Below are 25,592 nucleotides of genomic sequence, written 5' to 3' on the forward strand. Positions count from 1 at the left end.
GGTGACCCGGCCTCCAACCAGCTTTGGCTTTGAACCTTCTTGGTGGAGACGAGTCTGTTGGTCACCATTCCCTTCCCACCAATTCATCTGAGCCCTCTACAGCCAACTTAAGTTTTGTGAAACAATTTTTCCCCCAAAGGCTCCATCACCTCAAACGCTCCACACTCAGATTCGTTCCTCTCACTAAAAGGCTGTTGCAGCCCCAGCTGTGCTTGCCCTGACAGACCACACACCACTGCTTGTATCCGAATGCAGGTTTTATTTTTTATTCATCTTTCTCCATTTGAAGCTATTTTTTTTAAGTTATACAAATGGCACTTACAAAAAAATAATTAAAAAAAAACCAAAACAAAACTGAACAAACCCAAAACTTAGTATTTTCGGAGTGAGATGTTTTCAGAGAGTCACGACACCCGATAAGAGGAGACAGGAGGGATGTTGACCTAGTGTCACACGGAAGAAGCCGGAGTGGGAGTTACATGGTTCAAACTGCGACGAGGGACGGGGAGGAGGCAACACGGGGCAGGTGGGGGGGGTGAAGGCCAGCGAAAAGTGTGTGCCAAGTCACAGGGTCACGCAGGGCTTCATCAAGACACTCGGTCCTTTGAGGGGCATCGTGGTCCCCGGGCGGGCGGTGCCCGTGCGAGCGCAGGCAGCCCCTGGATGTGAGCGCAGAGCCGAGGTAGAGTCCTAGCCGGGATCCCCTGCACCGGCGAGGGACCCCGGCCTGGAGTTGTCCCCCTGGCAGGGGACAGGTCACTCGCTCTCCCAGCTGAGAGTTTAGCACCAAGCTCCCACGGAGGGTTTAACCTCCACATGGCTTTAAGGCTGACAAGCCCCTGCCTTGCCTCCGGCAGTAGGGACTGGCCCTGTTTTGGCACCGGCGAGCACCCTTGGTGTGGAGTGGGGAGGGGAACACCACTGCTGCCCCTCCCCAGCGAGGGCCTGCGGTGGGGGAAAAGGCTCCTTCGTGTGTTTGCAGGGAGCAAATACCAGCCCTGGGAAGGCTCCAAAGGATAAAGTGCCTTTCAACACCCTAACGAACACGTCAGCATCACCCGTTACAAACAGCGTTATACTCTAATGCAGACCTAGTACAGACAACAGCTGGTAACACAGTGCCATGGAGAGCATATATAAATAGAGACTAACAAAAATACTGTTTTGGTCTTTTTTTTTTTTTTTTTTCTTTTTTTTTTTTTTTTTTTTCCAGTAGGGTTGCGATGGCATGAGAGCCGAGCCCAGGTGCCCCGGGAGCTGCGGGACTGGGAGCTGCCGTCCTCGGGGAAGCCCGCAGGAACGGGCACTTCCTAATTCAGCATTAGGTGTTCAGTGATTTGCTTCACTGTTCCAGTATTTTATGAGAGAAGAAAAAAGAAAAAAAAAAAAAAAAACAAAACGAAAACAAAGGTACTGAGCAAATATGACTGTGCAAAGTTTGCTAAGGAAATTTTCTATTCTGTAAACCAAAATCTGCAGTTCATGCTTCCAGCCACCGCCCAGGGGAGGTTGCATCGGCCAAGCCAGGCTCCTGCGGGGACCAAAGCCCGTCAGTGCTGGGGATGGGCTGGATGAAGCCCCCACCCTGGCACAGGCTTGCTCTGTGTCCCCCCCACGCCATCCCCCTCCCAGGCACAGTAGCAGGACCAGCCTCGGGGCAGGCGCCTGCCAAGCTGGACCCACCATCTGGGTCTACGATGCTCCTCCAGAGCCAGAAGCACAAGGAGGGGCAGAGGGACACAAGGAGTGTGCGGCTCCATGAGATGAAAGGCTGAGGCTTTCCAGACGGGATCACCCTAAAAAAATCATTTCCAGGTGCATGGGGCGGGGGGGAGGTCAGCTTGCTGGCTCTTCTGCAGGGACACGTGCCAGCACACGCCAGCCCCGTCCCCGGGGATACTGTGATATGTAAGGTCACCTCCTACAGCTCAGCTGGGGATGGATCCTGCCCCGAAAGCCAAGAGCAGAGAGAAGCTGCTGGGGGGGAGCCAGGAAGAGCCGCCTGAGCCCAGCACCATCGCTCTGCCCCTGCCTGGAGCGGGGCGGGATGGGACAGGTGCTCCGGGGGACACTGGCAGCACAGACTGAGGCGGTGCCAGCACTGATATGGCAGAAGTGAGCACAGAGGTGATCTTATTCCCTTTTTTTTCGGTCGAGGAGAGGAAAATGAACTACCTAAGGTGATGCTTGGGGCCAGGAGGGGGGGGACACGGCAGTTTCCAAGCCCAGCAAACCTGGAGGCGGGGCGGGGGAATAGAGACAGACCCCTCTACAAAGCTATAGGCAGGCTGCCCCATCACTTTTCCAGTTCTTACAGAGATTTATGGAGACCCACCTCCCACATAACACCCTGACTCTATGGCAGGAGGGAAGGGCAAGCCAGTCTGAAAACCCTTTTACAGAGAGAAACAAAACCCAGAAGAAAAAAAGGACGAAGGAGGGGAAAGAAAAGTTGGCAATGGGAGGTACGCTAAAGTGCATTAATATTCCCAGAGGGTGGAGGCGTCAATGGTGTCAGCGGATGCCTTGAGGACCCCGGCATGGTCACCCTTCAGGTATTTGCCATTGATTTTGATAGCCACTTTGTTATAGTCGCAGAACTCAAAAAAGAAGTCCACAGGGGTGTCGCTGCTGCTGGTGACGGACGACTCACTCCCCACCATCCAGTACTTCCCAGTGGCATCTGCAGGCAGAGGGAGAGGGGGACAAGGTGGCCCTGTGAGCCACCATGGGGACCCCAATGGCCATCACCCCCCCGGCCCACACCCATTCCCAGGAACTCACCCTTGATGTTGTAGGCCCCATCGTTGAACTCCAGCTGGAAGACGTCGTAGGATGAGCGGTTGGAGTCCAGGGTGCCGGTCACCTTCCGGCACCCAATAAAGCCGTGCTCGCCGCGGAGGACGATGATGGGCCTGTTGATCAGCTTCATCACAAAATGCTCTGTCTCACCTGCACGGCAGGGGAGAGGGGCTGTGAGAGCGGCCTGGGGAGGGCAGTGCACAGCCTGGCAGGCAGCAGCGAGGAGAGTGGGCTGTATCCCCCACCCATTTCTCACCTACCCCATCTGTCCCCCCATCTCACAGCACGTGGAACCATCATTAAGAAAACTTATTGCCTGCATCCCTGAGCATCACTTGGAAGAGGAGCCTGGCTGGGGAAGGGGAAGACACTTTGCTCGTCCTCTGCTGCCCCAGCGTGGGGCAGGGGTCCCTAAGGGGGTCCCTTACCGGCCGTCTCCATGGAGGCTGCCAGCTGCCCGTTCTTCTTTGCCGTCACGTATTTGCCGTTGGCAGCTTTCAGGGTGATGCGCTTGTCGCACCACTCGATGTCGAAATAGCAGCTCGCATTCCTGCGGGGGCAGAGAGGGCGGTCAGTGGGATGCAACAGACGGGGACCCTGCCAGTGCCACCCCGCTGGCTCGGAAAGGGCCACGGCCGGCTCAGGAGGCCTCAGTTGGATACAGTTTTGAGGGACGAGCCCCATGGCGGTGGCCATCCCGATGGGAAGCCCTCGCCCCGCAGGCAGGAGGCAGGCAGCCAGCCAAATGCACTTTTGGGGTTTCCGCCCGGCTCTCAGCAAGCGTAGGGTTGAACTGCAGGGTAAAGCATTTCGACAGCCCCAGCTGTCCGGGAAGGATTACGTGGCCCGAGGGACTTCCCGAGCATCGTGGGCGGCAAGCCCTGACCCAGCCCTGGCTCTCCAGGGAATTTGCTGCCTTCGCTTGAAAAGTGTTTTGGGGCAAGCGCCTAGGCTGAAAAATCCCCCTTGGATTCCTCTGGGAGGTCCCCAAAGCCCAGGGATGGCCCCGAGCTGCCAGGGACAGGGGACTCACTTTGTGGAGGCAGTGGACTGGATGCCCCCGTTGGAGGTGAGGGTCCAGTACTTCCCAGTGTAGGTCCTGAAGGCGCATTTCTTGGTGTCCTTGTTGATCTCCAGCTGGTAGGTCTCCTGGTCACCCTCCTCGTCTTGGTTGGCCGAGAGGTCCATCCCTATGGGGCAGAGGCAGATGGAGGTGGGGGGCGCCGAGGGGGACGACCCCAACCCACCTCCAGTGGTTCCAGGTGTGGGGGCAGCCCAGGAAACCCAACCGAGAGGGGCTCCCGCTCCCCTGGGTGAGCTTTGGTAACTCCTGAATCCCTCGCACGCATCTCCCCTCTGGCATTTTGGGTTCAAATCCAGGTTTTAATTTGGCTACTCAAGTGTTAAGGCCATAAACAAGGGCTGGACTGAGCTTGTGGCAGCCATGAGCTTCAGCTCAGGACTCTCCGGCTCCATCACAATTAAACACCAAGCAAGGACCAACTTAATATATTTCACACAGAACAGGGCTGTAGTTTTTTCCCTGAAGGTGACAGCCAGGTTATTCAATCCATTAGCAGAGGCCGCCGCACCACCTATGAATCCCCAGCTCGTGGCATGTTTAAGGACTGTGGCACCATTTTTCATCCATAAATTGTCACAGCCCATTGGGGCAGCGAGGTCTGCAGGGAGAGGAGGCTCGGGAAAACCCTGGGGCAGCCAAGCCCTTCTCTGACTCCCAAGAAAACATCAGCACCAGCCTGTCCCTCAGCTCTGCCAGCTGGGATGACCTGTCCCCACAGCAAAGGGACAAGAGACAGCATTTACCCCAGCAGCCTTGGAGGCGGATGCAGCCACCAGCCACACTCCTGGGGCTACCACTGGTCCCCCCAGGCCACATGCGCATCCACCCACAGGCACTGAGCCCAAGCAAACCTGCTTAGTCAGGGCTAGCAGGTCCAAATCCTCTCCAGAGCTCTCCCACTTGGTGGATTTCTGCCTAAAAATACTTCTGGGATGCGAGTCACAAGTTGTAGCCTGGAGCCAAAGCAAAGTGGCTGAGCTGCCAAGGCGGGTTTTGGGCCGGAGCTGAGGCATCGTGCTCAGCCCTGCTCCTCCCTGCCTACCTACAGCTAGGGCGAGTGGAGATGGGCCCCAGTACCACCAGTGGGGCACAGGTCTGAAACCAGTGAGAGCAGCCTGGGAGGGGATCCTGATATGGACTGCGGCTTAGTGGAACCAGATGAGTTTTTCAGAGCAGAAAGCACCCGCGTCTCTCCCCTGCTGCATGGGTGCTACAGGCTCAAGTCCAACCACACACCTGGTCTTGGAAAGGATGCAAAGAGTGCGTGCAACCTTCCCGCCTAAATCTGCCTTTTCCTGGAGCCAAGAACCTGCTCGTGGGGCTGGCAAATGTGTTCAGCCCCACGCACCCCCGCGGTGCATTGCCTCCCAGTCTCTTTGCTGCTGGGATTTCAAGCACTATGATTCACAGTCGCCAGGAGAGCTTCAGGGACTGCAGCTCTGCATTGGAAAGCCACCAGCAAATCCCACCAGCTGCACCCAGCGGGTGCTGACCCACCTGGGGAGGGACCATCCACCTCCACACACCAGCTATAGGCCCTGGAAATGGCGCTGTCTTCCCTCAGACCCTGCAGACACAGCTGATTCCCACTGCCCCATCTGCATCTCGAAGCAGGCAACCACAAGCCAGTGGCCCCCCCAGGAGCAGCCTCTGCTTTGCCTCTCAGTCTCCCACCTTTCTCAAAGGGATCAGGCTTCGAAGGCTTTGCTTTGTTGGCTGTAATCTTATCTCCCACGCCCAAACTGTCCTCTCACACCACTGCCTGTTCACAGCATCCCCTCTCCCACCCACCATCCTCCAGCACTTTCTGCAGCTCCTGGCAGCCACGCAGCCACCCCGGTGCTTTGCTCCCCGCGGTATTTGGGGCAGAACGGGGGGCAGAGGGGTGCTGCACAGCCACCAACCCCAGCCCCACTGGCCAAGTCCTCAGCTCACACGGTTGTCCCACACTCGGCACCTCCCAGCGCTGCCGGGGGCTGAGCTGGCACTTGGTGGAAACATTTGGTTTTGATTTTGTACCCCACCGGGAAAGCAGCGCTGGGGCAGGCCGGGGGGCTCACGGAGGGGGACTGGGCTGCGCGAGGGGATGCTGGGGGATGTAACCCACCACCTAAGGCTGCTGGCACCCCTAAACCTGCAAGAGCTGCTGCCACAGTTTGCATGGGGGGAAGCAGGCAGCGGTGTTTCTGCCTCACCACGTTTCTAGGTGAGGAGCACTCTGACCTGCAGGCGATGGGGAGAGCCTGGAAGGGGGGGGATGCTTTGTGCCGCAGAGCGGGATCGATGGGCTGGAGATGGGACAGCGAGTGCCAGGAGCCTCCCACCATCCCCTCTCCCCCAGACCCCCCCACCAAAGAGCACAGCAAACCCACCAGCCCCCCAATCCCGCTGCCGTGCGATTGCCCACGCTCTGGCCGTTGTGCCAGAGGTTTGGCTCTCCCCAGTGCCTCGCAGACCCCGGCGGCAGGAGGGTCTCCCACCACCCCCTCCCCGAAAGCGGCACTGGGTTGGGTTACACCGACTCAGCAGAAAGGAATGCAACTAGGGCTGGGGCAGAAGGAGGCTTCGAAGGGCTGTAACTGAGCTGGAGCGGGGGGGCCAGAGCCGGGCAGGATGGGAGAAACGCTGGAGGAAGCATGGGCTGAGAGGTGGGAGGACCATGTCGGGTCCAAGAGATATGTCCCCGTGTCCCTGTGGCGGAGGACAGAGGCTGTCCCTCCAGCCACCCCCACCACCACCCCTGCTTGCTGCAGCCCAGGGCTGTGGCAGGGAGCCGGCATCTCCCGCAGCGGCCGGCCGAGCCGCTCCCGCTGCAATCACGCTTTAATTACCGCTGGTGGTAAATTTACAGTCTGGAGCCTGCACGACTCTGCCTGACCTTGATGAAGCTGCTAATTACAGCTGGAGGCGGGAGGGGGGGCGAGCACACCGCAGCAGGGCGGTGCTTCGGGAGGGGGGAGGGGGGAGGGGGGAGGCAATGCTTGTGCCCCCCAAAATCTCCCCGTGTGGGATGGCCTCCAGCTCCATCTGCAACGTGACTTCGCTACGGGGGTCTTGGGGAGGATGCAGAGGTGGGAGCTGGGAGGCTGAGACCTGCATCCCCCCAGGGCTTCTTAACACAGAGGCCCCCCCCCCAAACAAAGCCCCTGGGCTCAAGGTCCCCCAAGAGTAGCCAGGGAAGGGCGATGGGGAGGAGAGCCAGCGCTGGGGCAGAAAAGAGCTTCCCAAGCCCTCAGCTGACGAGGTTTCCAGCCGGCGCCAACCCTTCGGATTTGCAGGATCAATGCCCCAGCCCTCGCCAGTGGATGCACACGGAGGCCCGTGGCCATCCCCAAGCATGCACACACCTCCCGCACCTCCCAAAGAGACAAGCTTCTCCATCTAAAGAAGCAGCAGTTTGCTGTGGCTGTGCCAACCTCCATGCCACGAGGGGCCGCAGACGCGGCATGGGGGGCATTTACGGCATGTAGAAGACTTTCTATATTAAGTTCATGCAGAGGGTGTCCTACAAGTCATCAGGATGCTGGTGAGACCCAGTGGGACGTGCTCCACTGAAAGGAGGCCGGGAGCCTGGAAGACCACGGCCAACCATGGCACAAGCCAGTTGGAGCAGCCCCCATGCCTGGACCCACAGGGGACAGACCCACACATCAGGCAGAAGCTGCCTGCACACGGGCTCTGCTCGCTGCCTTTCTATGGCGGGGAGCTGGCAGGGCCTGCAGGGCTGCACCTTTCCCATCCTCCAACTCCCTAGAGGCCAAGAGGCTCCCTTTCAAAAAAACCCACGGTTCTGCCTGGAAAAAACCCTGAGCCTGCCTCCCTCCAAGGAACGCTGGCAGCACCCCGCAGAAGCCCCCAAGCTCTCATGGGCAGCAGGGCAGGATTTTGGGGTGCTGTACCCGGCTCTGCCTGCACAGCTCAGGTCAGGTCTCCCTGCAGGGCTCTTGCACCTGCCACCATGCTGCAGCCACACATGTGCCCCAAGATTTGTCTTGTCCCCTCCCTGCCCTTCGGGTGGGCTTATATGTTGTACCCACACATAAATCCAAGCGTGTTTTTGTTTAAAAGCAAAGCCTGGAGCACCTGGGGACCATGTAGCTCCTCTGCTGGGGGCGCAGCTCTGCAAGGGGGTCATAGGCAGGGCTATGGATTTCCTGGAAAACCCACCCCTCCGTCCCTATGGACTTCCTGTGGCTTCGTGGTATTGCCAAGTGTCAACATGCCACTTGGCATCTCTGGATGAAAACCTGTGGCTGAGCCCATGTGTCCCTGGCCACGCCCCCCACCCCGGAGCCGCAGCTCCCCACCCCACCGTGGCACTGGGGTGAACCAGGCTGGGGGCGGATCTGGCCACGGCTGCAGCTGGCACCGATCCCCCCCAAGGCAGGAGGACCACTGGCCCCGGAGCAGAGCTCCCCATCGCCAACCCAGCATGCCCAGGCAGGCTCCGGTGGCCGCAGGGCTCGCTCGCCCCCACCCGGACCCCCTTCCCGAAATGCCTCGCTCCCGAGTCGGCCCATCCTCTCCCCCCATGCGGGTGGGGGAGGCAGGCGGCACACCTCTGCCGGGTGGGGGGCTGGCAGGGGCCCAGCGGAGCGCGGGGAGGACGCCAGCGCTCTGCCCCCGGGGACCCTCGAGCCCACAAAGGGCCTTTTGTTGCCGCAGCCGGGCTAGAACGGAGCCGGGGAGCCGGCTGCTTTCTGCTGGCAGCACCCTGCCTCGGCTGTTCGAAGGTGTGATGGGAGATGGGGGGTCTCACGGAGCCCGGGGCTCCCTGGGCAGGGGCGAGGTGCCAGGGCCACCCCCAGCACTGGGTGCGGAGGCAGGGCTGGCACCCACCTCCATGCCGCCCCCGGGATTGTTGGCGTCGTGTTCCCCGGCGTGCAGGGGACACGGAGGAGGCTCCAAGCCAGGAGCTGACGCGGCACTCGCGGGACAGCGCTGTCCCAAGGCTGGACCAGCTCCAGCTCCCAACCAGGGGAGCCACAACAGCCCCGTGGCCCCATCCCTGCTCCTCCCATGGCGCAGGAGGGGAACAGCCGCTGCCATCCCCGCTCCGGCTCCATGCCCACACCAGCCGCCTTTTCCCACGAGCCTGCGCCGAGCCGCAGCCGCTGCCTGCCCACATCCCGCATCCCCCGTCCCCGGCGGCCGCCGGCGCATCTTATCAGCTCGACGAGGGGAAAGGGCTGTCTGCAACCGCTTCCTCCGACGGCTGTTGCCTTCTCGACAACCTTGGGACAAGGCGCTTTCCCGACCGGAGAAGGGAGGGCAAGCCCCGGAGAGCGGCAGCTCCCAGCCTCTCGCTGCTGCCGGGGCAGGATAAACCGGGTGGAAACAGCTTCTGCGGCTAAAATGGGCTTAAGCAAGGATGTGCAGCCCCGGCGTACCCCTCCCCGTTGTGTTTTGCTTGGAAAGGGGCCGGGCACAGCCCAGAGCCCCCTGTTGCTGGGGCGATTTGTACCCCCCCCCCGCCTCTTCCCAGCCCCCATCCACGCCGAATCACACAAAGCCGTCGGGCCCGCCAGCAGCGCGCTCCCACCCGTGGGTCCCCCAGCCCGCACATCTCCCCCCACATCTGGTTTTCCCATCTCCGGTGACAAAGGGCTGCAGCAGCCCTTCCCCCATGGCGCTGCGGCAGCCTCCCGCCATCGCCAGCCTCCTCCTCCTCCTCCCCAAACCCCTGCGCCAGGCAAATAGTCCCCGCTGCCCATCTTTGCAGGCTTTTTTTTTTTTTTAAGAGGGTGCTTTGCAGGGCAGAATGTTGCTCCCGGAAAGAAGGGCAATGAGCTCCCTGCAAGGAGCTGCTCAGGCATGGATGGGAGGGTTCAGCTGCAACCTTGAAATATTACTTATATACACATAAAAAAAAAAAAATCCCCGGTACTTGTTCCTCCAGGGTTTGCTGCAGCGAGACATGCTCGCACCCATCCCGCGCCTGGCGTGTGCCGGCCTGACCTGGCACGCTGGCGATGTGCCCCAGGGCCCCCACGCCGGCCGGCTGCGTGGAGCCGTGCACCTCGGCATCGCCCGCTCTGCGGAGCGGGGACCCCCCAGTGCCCCTCCAGCTGAGGTGGGGGTGTGGGATACACGCTGGGTGCCCGAAGGGGGTGGCCATGTGCCCGGGGACTTGTGCCATGCGGCCGCGAGGCTCGAGGCAGGCTGGGGGGGGCCTCTGGGCGAGCGGAGGGGACGGGGGGGTGCGGCGGGCACGGAGGGACGGCTGCCTTTGTGCGGGGGGTGCAGGTCAGGGCTCGACGCGGGCATTTTGGAGAAGCCATTTTTGTAAGGCTGCTGAGGCTGGGGAGGGGGATGGCACCCGCTCCCCCACCCACCGGGGAGCGCAGCCCCATGGGGGGGGAAAAACGCAGCCCCATGGGAAGCGGGGGGAGTGCAGCCCCCCAGGGCCCCGCTCTGCAGGGCGCATGGCTCGGCGATGCTGGGGGAAGGGGGAGTTTGTTGGAGGCTTTGTTGGGTGAACAATGAGCTCCGCGAAGGACGGCAAGGGAAGAAGACCCCGTCCACCCTCCCCCCCAGCGCCCCCCCCGTTCATCCCTGCACCCCAAGGCAGGCCCCTCACCGTTCCTCCCCCGCCCAGAGGCATTGCTGCAGGAATGGGGGTGTTGGAGGGATGGGGAGCCCCAGGCAGGCGATGCGGGAGCGGAAAGGGAGAGAGATGTGGGAGGGGTGCGGGGGGGCGATGATGGAGGGACTGGGGGAGGGACCGCGGGCAGCCATGCCGGAGGGGTGCAGGGGGTGCCCTGGGGAGATGGTGACTTCGGAGGGAGGGTGTGAGAAGGGGTTCAAGCGGGGGGGGGGGGGGGGGGGAGACCCTAAAGAAGTGATGGCAGAGGGATGAGGGGGGGCACCCCGTGGGGTTGCTGATGCAGGAAGGGAGGGGAGGAGGGACGTGGGGGGCTGCCGGGGGGGGCAGTGCTGCAGGGGAGGGGGGCCACTCCGAGGTGGCGATTCTGGGGTGATGCAGGGGATGGGTGAGGAGGAGATGCCGGAGGGCTACAGGGGGGGCACCTCGGCGCGGTGACGCCCCAGGGATGATGATGCCAGAGGGATGCAGGGGCGCACCCCGGGGCGGCGACACTCTAGGGACTTAGGGGCGGCCAAAGGGGGGTGGGGGGGGTGTCCCCCATCTCCTCGTACCTTGCCGTGTGGAGACATTCCTGTCGTTGCCGGCTCGCAGCACGACCTGCGGGCAGCTCTGCTCGAGGGCGAAGAGCTCATCCTTGCCCACCTTGGCACTCTTGCCCGCCTTGAGGGTGCCGCTGGGTCCCGAGGGGGCGAGGTAGCGACCCTCCCCGTCGCGGAAGGCCACCTTCCCGCAGCGAAACTCGAGGGTGAAGGCGGTGCCGGGCTCGGCGGCGGGGACCAGGCGGCCGTCGCAGCGGAGCAGGCGGTGGTCGCAGCTCTGCAGGCTGTACCGCTGCTCCACGAAGAGGAGGGTGATGAGGGCGTCGACGCCCCACGGCACGTCGCGGTCCACGGCCAGCTCGTCGCGGCGAGGGCCCAGGTGGGCGTAACGCTTGCGGGCCAGGCTGTAGAGGTTGGCCTGGGGGTGCATGGCCAGGTGGACGCTCCATTTCTCGGTGGCCGAGACGGCGGGGGCGAAGCAGGAGAGACGGTCCTCGGTGCCGCCGAAGAAGCGGCGGTGGGGCTCGGACTGCAGCGACCAGCGCCCGTCGCCGTGGGCCACCACCAAGAAGCGACAGTCGGGACCCGGCTCTTCGCTGTCGCAGCTCACCCGGCCGTCCTTGTCGGCTGCCAGGTAGCGGCCCAGGTGGCTTTTGAGCAGCACGGCGCTGGAGTCCTCCCCGTCCTGCTCCAGCGTCCAGATCTGCTTTTTCTTCATGCTGGCGGCCGAGGCGTTGACCTTGAAGCCGAAAGCCTCCGCCGTCAGGTACTTGTTGCTGCAGTTGATGAGCCCGAACTGGATCTGCACCGGCTCCGCCGTCCCGTTCGCCGTCATCCTGCCACCGCTGCCGCCACCGACCGACGCTGCCGCCGCGACCGCCCCGACGCCGCCTTTATAGCGGCGACGCCGCAGCACCGCCCCCCCCCGCCCGCCCCCAGCCCGCCCGCCGGGGCCGCCCCCCGCCGCGACCCCCCGCCCGCCCCCTCCCGCCGCCCCTCCGGCCGCTCCGACCTCCGCCGGGGCACCCCCGACCCACCCCCCCGCATCGCTGCAGGGCCCCTCCTACTGTAGCAAGAGACCCCCTGGATTTCAGGACACCCCCCACACACACATATTGCAGGACCCCTCCCTGCACTGCAGGAGCCCCCTTGAATTTCGGGACCTCCCACACACACATTGCAAGTCCCCACTGCATGGCAAGAGACCCCTTGAATTGCAAGATGCTTCCCTGCATTTCAGGAGCTTCCTTGACTTGCAGAACATCCCCCCCCCGCAAGACCCTACTGCAATGCAAGACCCTTCCCTGCACTGCAAGAGCCCCCTTGAATTGCAGGACCACCCTCCCCCCCATTGCAAGACTCCACCACTGCATGGCAAGACCCTTCCCTGCATTACAAATGCCCCCCTGAATTGCAGGACACACACCCCCCACCCCCCCACCCCATATTGCACAATCCCCACTTCATGGCAAGACCCCTCCCTGCACTGCAGGAGCCCCCTTGAATTGCAGGACACCCACACACACACATCACAAGTCCCCACTGCATGGCAAGAGACCCCTTGAATTGCAGGACCCCCCCCACATTGCAAGACCCTACTGCAATGCAAAGACCCTTCCCATTGAAAGACCCCCCCCTTGAACTGCAGGACCCCTACACACACTGCAAATCGCCATTACACGGCAAGACCCCTCCAGGCATAGAAAAAGCCTCCTTGAATTGCAGCCCCCTCCCCCCCCCCCCTAGATCTCAAGACACATTGAGGTGGCAAGGCCCTTCCTTGCACTGCAAGAGCCCCCTTGAATTGCAGGAGACACACCCCCCCCACACACACTGAAAGACCCCCACTGTATAACAAGACCCCTCCTCCCATGGGAAGAGCCCTGTTGAATGGCAGGACCCCCCCACATTGCAAGAACACCCCCTGTGTTTCAAGACCCACACCCCCATTGCAAGACCCCCTCTGCATTTCAGTACCGCCCCACGTTATAAGACCACCCCCTGCATTGCAAGACACCTCCTTGAACTAACAGTCCCCCTCCTGCATTGCAAGAATCCCCTCTGCATTGCAAGACCCGATCCCATTGCAAGACTCCACCTGCATTACCAGAAACCCCCCCTGCACCCCTCTGCCCCCCCAGGCCACGCTGCAGGGCTGCAGGACAGAAGGGGAGAAGGGTGAAAGATGTCATGCGCCCCCGCCGCCATCTCTGTGCTATCCCAGCGCCCCGTGCCAGGCACCAGCGAGGCTGGGGAGCATCTAGGCCCTGGGGAACCCACATTCCCCCGGCAAATCAGGAAGGAAAACACAGGCATCCCTACGCAAGGCGGGTATTTCGAGGCCGTTTCTCAGGGCGGGGGCGAGCAGCGTGGCTGTGCGTGAGGCCACGCTCCGGTGGCACACACGGCAGGGCTGGCCCCCGGACGGGGAGCACAGCGGCCTGGCTGCTGCGCAGGGAGAACCCAGGGGTGCTGCCTCGGCTCCCTGGGCACAGGGACACATCTCATGTCTACGGTGTGGAAGCAAACACAGAAAAAGAGGAGCGTGGCAGATTTGAAGCCCTCCCGGCTGCTTGCACGCTTGCAGGGGGAAGCCGGCTGGGGGAAATGGAGCTGTTGGCCGGGGAAATGTGCGGAAATGGAACTTGGAGGAAGAGAGATGGGAGGGACCCCGGGGATGGTTTTCAGCCGGATCAGGGAGCTGAACCACCGGCCCCAGCTGAAGCGGGACAAGGGAAGGGCTGGAGCACGGGCATGAGTGTGACAGGGTGCACTCAGAGCTGGCTGGCACAAGGGCTTTCCCCACACTTATCCCCCTGCCCCAGGGCAGGGCAGGGCCCCCATCTCCCCTGGCCCTCCAGGCTCCACTGGTTCTGCACTGGCCGTACTGGTTAGAGCCACCACTCCACCTCCGGCTGCACCACAACCACCCACCCCTGCCCTGGGGGTCACTGGCACAAACACCCCGGGGCAAAACCTGCCGGGCCTGGATGGGGTTTGTTCTCCTGGACGCCTGGGCCAGACCTGCTCTGTGCTGGTGCTTCACACAGCCCTGCAAATCTGGACAGACAGACAGACAGACCACTTGCAACCAGAACCAACCACACAGGCTCTTGGCTGGGTTGGAAACAAATCTCCCCCAGCTCCAGCAAGGCAGATCCACATTTGTCTCACAAACTCCTTTTGCTCCTCTTGCTAAAAGCACCCGAGCATTAGGACCCGGCCACGAGGCTGAGCAGCTGCCTGGGCCCACAGCTGCCGAGATCTGCCTTCTCCTGCCGCAGCAGGCAGATGGTGGTGAGGCTGAGAAAGAAACTGCTTTTCAACTCGACAAAAAAAAAAAAAAATTAGCAATTATGCAGGGGAAAAAAAAAAAACCAACCCACCCTGTTTTCTCCCCACCGCCCAGCAGCGGATGGCTGGCACTGCCTGGCTCAGCAAGGCCTGCCCTCACTGAGCGGGCAGCCTGCCTGCACCCACCCTGCCTGCACCCTCGGCTTGAGGGGGCTGGGAGAGCCCTAAATGCTGTCTGAGACATCCCCACACGTCACTGTGGTGGCAAAGGGTGACCAGTGCCCCCCAGCCTGGGGATGCTGTAGCCAAAACCTGCCTCCTGAGTTCATCCGTGCATGCCGGGTGCGCTGGAGCAGTAAGAAAGGCGCTGGGTTTCCCTCTATATATTGCATTTCCCGTTGTTTTTGCAAGGCACCGTGACTAAACGCTTCTGAGGTCACCCCCCCGCAGCCCTCCCACCGCCGCTCCCGCAGCAGACCCAATCCCCGGCGCACGACATCCATGACAAGGGCTTTCCGGAGCGCGGCCGTGTCCCCTCCGGAGGGGCTGCGTGACTCACCCGCTGGGACTTCAAATAAACCCCGGCTCCAAAAAAGAAAAGCAAAGAGAATAGGAGCCCCAGTCATGGAGTAACCCTTGTCTTGCCCGCCTCAGGCACAGGAACGCCCTCGGATTTTCATGCTTGCCTGGGTGCTTTTTGTTGCAGCTCGGCTTCGTCTGTGAGTGGTCCTGGGGTTTTTAGTCGTGCTCGTGAAATCGGGCTTGAACAGGGAGCTGGTGGCTGGGGCTGCTGCAGGGTGGGTTGCCGGGCACACCAGCACGGGGCAAACAGCAGGCATGAGGGGCTTGGCTGGGGGCCGAGATGGCAAGCGCAGCGTATGGCAACGTCTGGTGAAGCATTATGGGGGTGCAACGGGTTGTTTCATCCCTGTGTCCCCCAGGAGGGCAGCAGAGCCGTCCCAGGGCAGCGGGAGATGTCCCTGGGTGAAGGGACAGTGTGAACCAGAGGCACTAGCCCAAGGCAGCAGTTGGGGGATGCTCTGCGCTGTGTGTCCATCCCTCCCTCTCCTCTCCTCCAGCACGAACAGCCCCTTCAGGCACGGCTGTGTCATGGGGTGTCTGGAGCCGGTGCCACCAGGTCACCCCCCAAGCGTGACTGTCCTCAGGCTCAGCTGCCAGCCTGGCCTGAGCCCTCCTTGTCCTTGGTGCAGCGATTTTGTGGGCTTGCTGTGAGGGGGCTGTTTGCTGCCTGCTTCCCCCGGGATCCCAGTATGCTGTGAACCCTGGCTCGGTGTCACTGGCACATGCAGACAGACATCCCGGGGGTGTCAGTGTCCCTCGTGATGGTGGCAGTGGCTGCGAGATGCCCAGGGCAGGCCTGGGAAGCCCCCCCAGCATGTGTATCTCCCTTCGCCCTGTGGTGGGCTTGCATTGGGGATTGCATTGCTGGATGGTCACCATCTCTCCATCCACCTTCATCCCTGCACAGGGCAGGGCTTGGTGACAACAGGAGACCTTGTGCAGGATGGGGTGACCTTTTGCAACCCAGTGAGCTGTGCTCCAGTGGGATAAAGGGCTTTGCCAAAACCACCCAGTGATCGGGGACCGCTGGACCGGGGCTGGGAACAAGCCCCAGGCACAGACCCAACCCCCGCCCAGATGCAGCACCTCCCCGGGGTCCCCATTGTGTCCCTTGCTGCTGCTGGGGGCCACAGGGGCCACCCCAGGGTGCCCGGCTGCCCTGGCCTCATTGCCATATGCCACCAGGCAGCTCAGCAGAGGTTCTCCAGCAGCTCTCCTGACAGTTGGCAGGCGCCCCGACCTCATTAAAATTGTATTAGGCAGTATTTAAAAAAAAGCAGCAGCACCAGGGAAAACAAAGCCCTAAGAGACGGGCTTGGAGGATCATGCTGGGGGGCGGGGAGGGGGAGTTTTCCCATGGGACTCTGCCCCAAGAGAGCTTGCTCAGCCCCACAACCTGGGAAGCAAGGGACAGCAGTGGAGCATCATTGGGGATCAGATATGTCCCTGTGTCTCGCAGCCATCAGGAGCGGTCATGGTACCTGTCGTGATGTTTGCTTGGTGCTTTATTAGTTGGCTTTATCCTGTTAGCCTAATTTAATTGCATCCAGAGGGCTATAAGGGATGGAAATGCTTGAAGTGCCCTGTTTCAAGCAGGTTGGGTGTTGGGCATAGGCAAGAGTCAAAGAAATGAAGGAAGAAAGTGGACAGGAAAGCACATAAGGCCAGGCAGTCCTGTGTCTGGGCTGGGACTTTGTCCCTTTCTTCCTGCTCAAGCTTGTTTTCTGGTGTGTTTTTTACATTATCAGAAGCTAAGGTGAAAACCTGCCTCTTTCTCCAGCTGCCCCTGAGGACCCCGCAGAGGTGGGATGGAGGCCAGTTCATAGAGCAGGAGAATGAATTTTATTGGGAAAGCTTAAAAGACCTTTTGTATAGCGGTTATTAACCTCGGTGGTGGGGACAATGCTCTTTGTCCCAGACGCAGTGCCCTGCCTGGTCCCCGGGGGCTCTGCACCCGTAACCCCATGGAAGTGCCCAGATGAAAGCAGATGAAAGACGCAGGGCATTTTGTGGGCCAAAATAATCAGCTAGAAGGGGATGCTTTCCAGACGTTCAAAAAAAAAGAAAAAAAGACAAACCCAGGAAAAATAAGGACGTGTCCATTCTTTGCTGCCCATCTTGCAGCAAAATGCGGCACATTTTGCAAGCGGAGGATGTGAGAGCCCTGGGGGCTTTTTGTAGTCCCTTAGAGGGAAAAATAAGCTGCGTCTGTGTGATGGTGGCAGGTTTCTGCAGTGCTTCCCTGGGCCTCCTGTCCTGACCCGCTGGCAGTGCCGCAGCATGTTTGCCTCTTGCTGGTGGCCCATGCGCAGTCCAGAGGTGAATTTTGGCCCCAAAGCCACTTCAGAGGAGGCTCCAGCAGCGGGCGATGCCAGCTGCCCTCCTCCCCGGCCTCCTCCAGTGCAGAGGGGCTGGGGTCGGGTCGGTCTGTGGTGGCAGGAGGGTGATGCTGGTGCGACAAGTGTGCACGTGCTCAGCTCTCGCCTTGCAGCTTGCACCCATCAGCACTTAAGCTGCTGTCACAACCCAAACCAGGAGGCTAAGAGGACGACTTAGTGCCAGTCTCACCACCCAGTGCACGTCCCAGCTTTTAATTCCCCGCTGCAGCACGGAGTCAGCATGGAATATGAATTTGCAGGGAAGAAGAAAGTGTGTTATCAGCATCTGCCCACGCAGCTCTCCAAAATAACGCGGCCCCAACCGCTCAGCAGTGCCAGGCGGAGCAGGTGACTCAGCTTGCGACAGCAGCTCCTTTCTGTTCCGATATTCTTGTTCGGTCATGCCCGGATCCATGTTTCCCCCCGTGATCAGTGCGCTGTGCCCGATGCACAGCCCCAGAGACGCCTCTGCTCATGGCCTCGTCCGGGGCTGCCCAAGGGTTTGGTGGGCAGAGGGACGGCGCTGCCTGAATTCCCAGAGCACGGCTGCTCTCTCCAAACCCACAGTGTGCCAAAAAGCAGGTCTGAGTGTGGCTGGGATGGCTGCCCCCACCCCCAGAATGACACTGCTCTGAGCAGACACAAGGCAACAGCTCTGTCCTCACCGGGGGACAGTGCACGACACATCCCAAAACGGATGTAAGAGGGATGGAGAGGCCTTGGAGAGGCTGGAAATGAGTCAGAGGGTGCCTGGGAGGGATGTCAGGAACAGGGCACAAGGCGAGGAGGCTGGGAGGAAGCCACTGGGGATGGGGGACGAGGAGGAGGCAGTGGCTCATGTTTTTGTGTTTGCCATCTCCCCAGCTTCTCGCTGCAGGCTCAGAGTGGATGTCTGGACACCCTCTGCACGATGCTGTTCCAGGGGGTCTGTGCCAAGACCCCCATCTCCTCAGGGGCTGCACCCATGGGTGCACAAGTTTGTGTGCAAAGCCCTCCAGTGGGGTGAGAGAGCTGAGGCTATGTCTGGAGAGAAACTGAGGCCAAGCCCCACCAGAACCAGAGGGTTCCCCCCAGACACCCCCAGAACAGGGGGACCGATCTCTTTAGAGGAGGAGGGAGCAGTAATAGAAGTCAGCTGGGAAGCCCTGGGGTTCCCTATAAAGGGCTGAGAGGGTTAAGTGGGGGGACAGGACACTTTTACAGCCTGTGGCTTGGTGAGGGGGTTATCTGACTCCTTGCTGGGGGCATCCAGGCATCCTGGGGTGGGATGCAGGGCAGCAACAGTGCATGCACCCATGCCTGCAGTGTGGAGCACTGGGGCAGGTGGGGGTGGATTTTGGCCCAGGGAAGGGGCTGGAGGCAGTGGTTTAAGGATGGGGGGAGTCAAACCTCCCTGCCCAGGCACAGCCCCTGCCAGCTGTGCCTTCCTGGGCCCGGAGGTCCCCTTCCAGATGGATAACTCCATTGTTGATGGTGAAAAGAGTCCATTAGTCAGGATTAGGAGCAGGCCTTTGGGGATTAGCCCCGCACCTCCCACCCAGCCCTCCCCAGCCTCCTTCGGGCGCTGGGCTGGGGGGGCTCATCCCTGCCTCCTCGGGGCACCGTCCCCCACCTCTGGTTTCGGATGCAGGAGGGAATGGGGTTCCCGTTGAGCTGTGGGGGCTGAGAAATGGAGCAGATGGTGGAAAGAGGTGAATGGGGTCCTGAGTGTTTTGATACCCTGCTCCCTGTTGCATTTTCTCACATCCTTGCGAACCCCCCACCTCATCCACCCTCGAACAGGGGGTTTGCAGCCCTCAGTGCCGCTCGTCTCAGCGGCACCGCCGGCAGCCGGTGCACGGGGCTGTGCTGCCTCGGCCGCTGACCTGCGGGAAGGCAGTATGGTCCCAGATCAGGATTTTGGCTCTTTGTCAGCCCGGGAACACTTGCAGCCCCTTACTTCTCTCCTTAGGCACATCCGTGCTGATCTCCTTTAGTGTCTGGGCTTCCTGTGCATCCTCACAGGGCCCCGGTGAGGCTGGAGGGAGTTTTGCACGTGGGGAAACTGAGGCAGGAGGGACCCCAGCTGCGCTTGCCATCTGGCATGTGGAAAACCATATTGGGGATGAAAATGGAGGCTGTCCTTCCTGTGGGGACTGCGAGGCGGGGGGGTAGGGGGGGTGTGTGTGTGTGAACAATCATAATTTGGAGCCACTTGTTGAACTGAGTGTGACTCCCCATGTGCAAATCTGGGGACTTCTGGTGTGAAACTGGTGGCAATGGGAGCTGGGAGGGGGGGGCTTTTGCCTCCCCCACTCCTCCATCCCACTGCTGCCTTCGCTTCCCGGTCCAGGGGCTGCCTAGCCAGGTTTAACCGCGGCAAAAGGCTACGGGGAGTCCCAGCCGGCGGGGAGGGAGCGAGTGGGGGGCTTCTCGGCAAGCCTGCGGCCGGGCTGGCTGCAGGGAGGCCCCCGGGAAGGCAGGAATGCGGGGCGGGGGGGCCGCTGCTGAAACCCAAAACCTCTGCGCAGGGGCCCTGGGTCTCAGCATCCGGCCCGGTGGCGGCTGCAGGCGGGAGGCCCCTCGGCTTTGGGCCGGGAAGGGGGTGCTGTGCCTGTGGGGGTGGGGGGGACGGGGTGGGGGGGTCTGGCTTCCCTCTGCACCCCCCCTTCTAGTGATGGTGCTGGTAACCCCCTCCCCAGCCCCCTCCCGGGGTCCCTCGAGCTTCCTGGCTGGAAATGGAGGCAAGCGGGAGAATGAACTCCAGCTGATGTGGGGCTGGGGAGGGACAGCGGGAGCAGAGCGGGTCGTCGATCCTGGGCCCCAACAATTGGGCTGGAGATTGAGCTTCCCGCGCTCTGGGGAAGGCACCGGGTCCCCTGAGGGTCACTGGAGGCAGAGGGGATGGCACCGGGGCGGCTGTGGCTTTGCAGGAGCAAGCAAAGGCCCTTGGTGGGGAGTGGGGAGCACGGGGTGGGAGCCGGCGGAGGTCCTCGGCCGGTGCGCGATCCCGCCTGCAGCGTGGGCCCCAGCGCGCGCCGTCCCTCCTGCGAGGTGTGTGTTGGCATGCACACTCGTGTGCAGCATCCACCTCCGGGCGTGCAACTCCTTGTGTGACACGTGTGTTGGTGCGTGGGATCCCGTGTGCAGTGCACACCTTGGTACGTGTGCGTCCGCGTGCATCGTGATCCCACGTGCAGCGTGATCCCACGTGCAGCGTGCCCTTTGCCGTGTGCGCTCCCGTGTGCGCTGTGCACCTCAGCAACGCTTGGCGTGTTGGTGTGTGCAACCACGTGTGCTGCATGCATGCAATTCCTTGTGTGAGATATATGTTGGTATGTGCAATCCCATGTGCAGCGTGCCCCTTGGTACACGTGATCCCATGTGTAGTGTGTGCTTTCCCATGTTCAATCCCATGTGCATCATGCACATCTGTACAATTCCTTGTGCCACATGAGTGTTGGTGTACACAATCCCATGTGCAGTGTGCCCCTTGGTACACATAATCCAAGGTGCAGTGTGTGCTTTCCTGCGTTCAATCCCATGCGCATCGTGCACCTCAGCCTGAAATTCTGTGTACAACATGCATGTTGGTGTGTGCAATCCCATGTGCAGCGTGCTCCTTGGTACACATAATCCCATGTGCAGTGTGGTCTTTCTCATGCTCAATCCCACATGAATTGTGCAGCTCAGTGTGCAATTCCATGCGCCACATGCGTGTTGGTGTGCACAATCCCACGTGTAGCATACCCCTTGGTACATGTGATCCCATGTGCAGTGTGGACTTTCCCACATTCCATCCCATGTGCATCATGCACCTCTGTGCAGTGCCTTGTGCAACATGTATGTTGGTGTGTGCAACCTCATGTTCAGCGTGCACTTTCCCATGTTCAATCCCATGTGCAGCATGCCCCTTGGTACATGTGATCCCATGCAGAGTGTGGACTTTCCCATGTTCAATCCCATGTGCATTGTGCGCATCACTGTGCAATTCCATGTGTCACGTGTGTTGGTGTGCACAATCCCGTGTGCAGTGTGCTCCTTGGTACACGTGATCCCATGTGCAGTGTGGACTTTCCCACGTTCAATCCCATGTGCATCGTGCACCTCAGTGTGCAATTCCTTGTGCAACATGCATGTTGGTGTGTGCAATCCATGTGCAGCATGTGCTTTACCATGTTCTATCCCATGTGCAGTGTGCCTCTTGGCACATGCGATCCCATTTGCCACATGTGCTTTCCTACATTCAATCCCATGTGCAGCGTACACCTCAGTGTGCAATTCCTTGTGCAACATGCATGCTGGTGTGTGCAATCCCATGCACCGCATGCAATACCACGTGCCACACGCGTGCTGGTGTGTGCAATCCGTGTGCAGCGCTCACTTTGCCATGTTCGATCCCACGTGCAGCGTGCACCTCTGTGCAATTGCACGTGCCACATGCGTGTTGGTGTGTGCAATCCCATGCACCGCATGCAATACCACATGCCACATGCGTGCTGGTGTGTGCAATCTGTGTGCAGCGCTCACTTTGCCACGTTCGATCCCACGTGCAGCGTGCACCTCTGTGCAATTGCATGTGCAACATGCATGTTGGTGTGTGCAGTCCCATGCACCGCATGCAATACCACGTGCCACATGCGTGCCGGTGTGTGCAATCCGTGTGCAGCGCTCACTTTGCCACGTTCAATCCCACGTGCAGCGTGCGCCTCTGTGCAATTGCACGTGCCACATGCGTGTTGGTGTACGCAATCCTATGCACCACATGCAATACCACGTGCCACATGCGTGCCGGTGTGTGCAATCCGTGTGCAGCGCTCACTTTGCCACGTTCGATCCCACGTGCAGCGTGCACCTCTGTGCAACTGCATGTGCAACATGCATGTTGGTGTGTGCAATCCTATGCACCGCATGCAATACCACGTGCCACATGCGTGTTGGTGTGTGCAATCCCATGCACCGCATGCAATACCACGTGCCACATGCGTGTTGGCATACGCCATCCCATGCACCGCATGCAATACCACGTGCCACATGCGTGTTGGCGTACGCCGTCCCATGCACCGCATGCAATACCACGTGCCACATGCGTGCCGGTGTGTGCAATCCGTGTGCAGCGCTCACTTTGCCACGTTCGATCCCACGTGCAGCGTGCGCCTGGGCGTGCAGTTCCCGGCGCCACACGCGTGCTGGCGTGCGCAGTGCCCGTGCAGGGCGGACGTGGCTCCCCGCGTCTCCCCGCGTCTCCCCGCGTCTCCCCGCGCCGGGGCCGTGCAGCCCGAGGCGAGGCCACGCGCTCCCGCGTGCGGCTGGGGCCGTGACCCCGCATGCAGCGATGCAGCCCCGCGCAGCGCGCTGCGCATCCCAACACTGCCACCCAGCAGCCCGGCCCTGCTCTGCAGCGGCTCGGGTGGGTGTTGCAGCTTGTGGAAATCCTCGGCGGGGTGGACAACGTGGAGACGAACAAAGCAGCTAAAGGGAGCGAGCGTGGAGGCTTTGCTGCCTGCTCGGGGCCCACGGGAGTGTCTCCCGTCCCCTCTGGGGATGCTGCGTCTCTCCGGGAGCAGATCCCTCGCTCTCGTGCATCGCTTGCAAACGCAAACCAGGACTCTGCAGCAGGCTGGGGGTGCTGCAGGGTTTGAGTGCAGGGCGGGACTGAGCATCGCAGCAAGGGGAACCTTGTTGTGGCGGCTGATCCCCGCCGGCGAAGCTGGAGGCTTGGTGCCACAGACATCGGACTCCAGCCTGATCACTCGGGCTGGTTTGTCTCGAGCTGTGATTACACAGAGTGATGGTGGAGCTGCTCACTCCATCACAACCTGGACCAGGCTGTGGTAACCAGCACAGGGACAAGAGAGGCTGTGGGTCCCCCAGACCCTCACCCCATCTGATATTTGCAGCATCAACCCCACTGCTCCTCCCTGTGGCTGGGGGGACTTGGGGGGGTGGGGGGGGCCTGGCCCTGGCACAGACCCCATCACCCTTCACAAAAGCATGCAGGAAAACTGCACTAGAAAAGCACAAACTACCCCAAAGCAGCCCTGGCCATCCCTCGGGGCTCCCTTCACCCCTAGGACACTGCACACCCCGTGGCCCTGCACACGCCTTCCATGCTGTGGGACGTCACCGGAACATTTCCCCAGGCTTTTATCGCTGGGGTGAATCATTTGCCAGGGCGGGCAGGCTGCCTGCAAAAGCCTCGGAACAGCCAGTGCCAGCAGAGCACGGCCAGGATGGGGGGTTCTTGCTCCCCGAGAGAAGCCACAAGCCGAGGGGCCATCACCAGTTCCTCTGCCCTGCACAGGGATCTGGTTGCAAAAGGGGAATTTAGGGGACGGGGCAGCTGGTTGGTGCATGGCCCAGATTGTTGCGGGCTGGGGCTGCCCATCCTGGGTGGGTTTGTTTTGCCAGGGTTTAGGGAAGCTCTGGAGTGAGAACCCAGCTGAAATTTGCGATCGCAGGGTTGGCTGTTGCCCCTTTGCTGCTTTGGCCTCCCCATCAGTGTTTTGGGGTGTTTGCCCAATCATGCAGACATGGATGCTACCACCCCAATCCCCTCCCTGTCCCTTGGTCTGGGGAAGGCTCCAAACCGCAGGGCACAGCCATGTCCCTGTGGCGAGGTGGCAAGGGATGGGCGGGTGACAGGGCCACAGACCAACACCCGGCTGCCTCCCGGGGTTCCTCCCTCACACCCTGGGGCGTTTGTTCCTGTGACGTAATCCGGGGTGAATGTGTCAGGCGGGCAATCCCCGGCAGGGATGAGCTGAGCCGTGATGGCGCTGAGCCCCAGACACTTCTCCAGGGCTTGTTAACCCACCGCGGGGTGGAGCAGGCGATCGGCCCTGCTTCCTCCATGGGGAAACTGAGGCAGGGCTGGGGCTGGAGGAGGTGGCATGGTGGGGACCCAGGGATGCCCATATCCCACACTGGGCATGGCTGGGGAAGGATGAGCCAGCTTGGAGGTCACCCGTGGAGCCAGCCCAGCCCTGATGTGGGACCAGGATCCAGCCCCTGTGCTCTGGATGGGCTGGACGGGCAGCTCCATGCTGCCTGTCCCACGGGCAGCGAACAGGCTTCGCCCACCAAACTCCAGGTGCTTCAAGGTGCTCCCAGGTGCATTTACACTTCCGTGCCTCTAGACCAAATTCTTTGCAGAAAGTAAGATTTTGGTGCCCAATGGACTGCGGTACCTCTGCACCACGTGTCGAATTTTCTGCTTTCCCCTGGCCTGGTCCCTGGATCTTGTGCTGGACCATGGCAACATCTCCCCAAGTCCAGCGAGTCTGGCAGCGGCCCTCGGCCAAGCCCTGCACGTCACGGGCGGCGCAGGGTGCTTTCGGCACGGTGTTTGCCAAGGCACAGCCGCTCCTCCCTGTCCCCCCCGCGCAGAGGGGAACGCGGAGAGGAAATTGCTGCTGCCGGAGCTGCGAGTGCTGCCGGACTGGGGATGACTAAGTTTGGCAGTGCTACCTGCCGGCTGTTTTTCCTTTTATGGAGGATTTGAGTGAGCCGCTGGAGCAATTCTCCGAGAGAACCCAAAGGGATCCACCCTGGCCTTGGGGACGGGCACCACTGCGTTGGGGACAGGGTGGCTGGAGGTGGCTGGGGAGCAGGGTGGGTGGCGAGACGCTGGGGCAGCGTGTGGCCGGTGGAGATGGGGATGGACCCCCCCTCTCCTTGTCCGGATGAGGCACCCGAATGTTTTCACTTTCTATTTTAAGGAGCTGGCTGCTGGCCCCAAGCGGAGGCCAGGCCCATGGTGCCAGCCAGGGCGCACGGCTGCTGGCACCCTCCGTGCCGCCCACCTTTGAGGCCACCCCTCTGTCCCACGCCCATCCCAGCGTGGCTTTCCCACAGGCTGGGGGTCCTGTGGGTGCTGGGGTGAAGGGGAGAGAGGCTGTGGGAGGGACACATCGCTGCAAGGGGACACTGCTGCAGGGGTGGGGGCATCATCTGCACAGGGACACCTCGCTGGAAGATGACAGCATTGCAGGGGACACCGCTGCAAAGGGACACCCTTGGGGTGAGAGGAGGGCACCGCTCTGCACCCTGGGGCTGCTCCACGGGGCTGAGGTGGAAACGGGGCAGCCCAGCCTCGGAAAGTCCCCAGCTGGTGAGAAATACAGTGAAAGAGAAACAAAAATAGCACCTTTCCTTCCAGCAGCCAGGGTGGCTTATGGGGCTGGGGTCAGGATTTGTCTGGGGTCCCCCGGCACCCCGGGGGCCACCCCTGAGGCTCCCAGCCTGCACCGGGGGGGCCGCGACCGGGCTCCTCACGTTGTGTCCTGCATTCTTGGCATTATTCTCTTTTTTTCTCCTCCTCCTCC

General features: G+C 61.2%; 1 protein-coding gene across 1 annotated transcript; it reads right to left on the reverse strand.

Annotated features, from left to right (window-relative positions):
* Positions 1-250: 250 nt before the first annotated feature.
* FSCN1 (fascin actin-bundling protein 1) lies at positions 251-11,895 on the reverse strand. The gene is made up of 5 exons (XM_074919543.1): positions 11,045-11,895; positions 3,836-3,992; positions 3,231-3,352; positions 2,785-2,952; positions 251-2,683 (listed from the first exon to the last, which is right to left on the reverse strand). Exons 1-5 carry the CDS (start codon positions 11,865-11,867, stop codon positions 2,481-2,483), a joined length of 1,473 nt encoding a protein of 490 aa, XP_074775644.1. The 5' UTR covers positions 11,868-11,895; the 3' UTR covers positions 251-2,480.
* Positions 11,896-25,592: the final 13,697 nt, after the last annotated feature.

The sequence above is a fragment of the Athene noctua genome, chromosome 15 (genome assembly GCF_965140245.1).
Source record: "Athene noctua chromosome 15, bAthNoc1.hap1.1, whole genome shotgun sequence".
NCBI classification, from domain to species: Eukaryota; Metazoa; Chordata; class Aves; order Strigiformes; family Strigidae; genus Athene; species Athene noctua.

Excerpts from the sequence above, each read along its gene's own strand:
- FSCN1 (XM_074919543.1), bottom strand. The coding sequence starts at position 11,867 with ATGACGGCGAACGGGACGGCGGAGCCGGTGCAGATCCAGTTCGGGCTC. Across the intron at positions 3,353-3,835 it reads CAGTCCACTGCCTCCACAAA|GAATGCGAGCTGCTATTTCG; the intron begins GTGAGTCCCCTG and ends CTGCCCCCGCAG. Across the intron at positions 2,684-2,784 it reads TGGGGCCTACAACATCAAGG|ATGCCACTGGGAAGTACTGG; the intron begins GTGAGTTCCTGG and ends CTCTGCCTGCAG.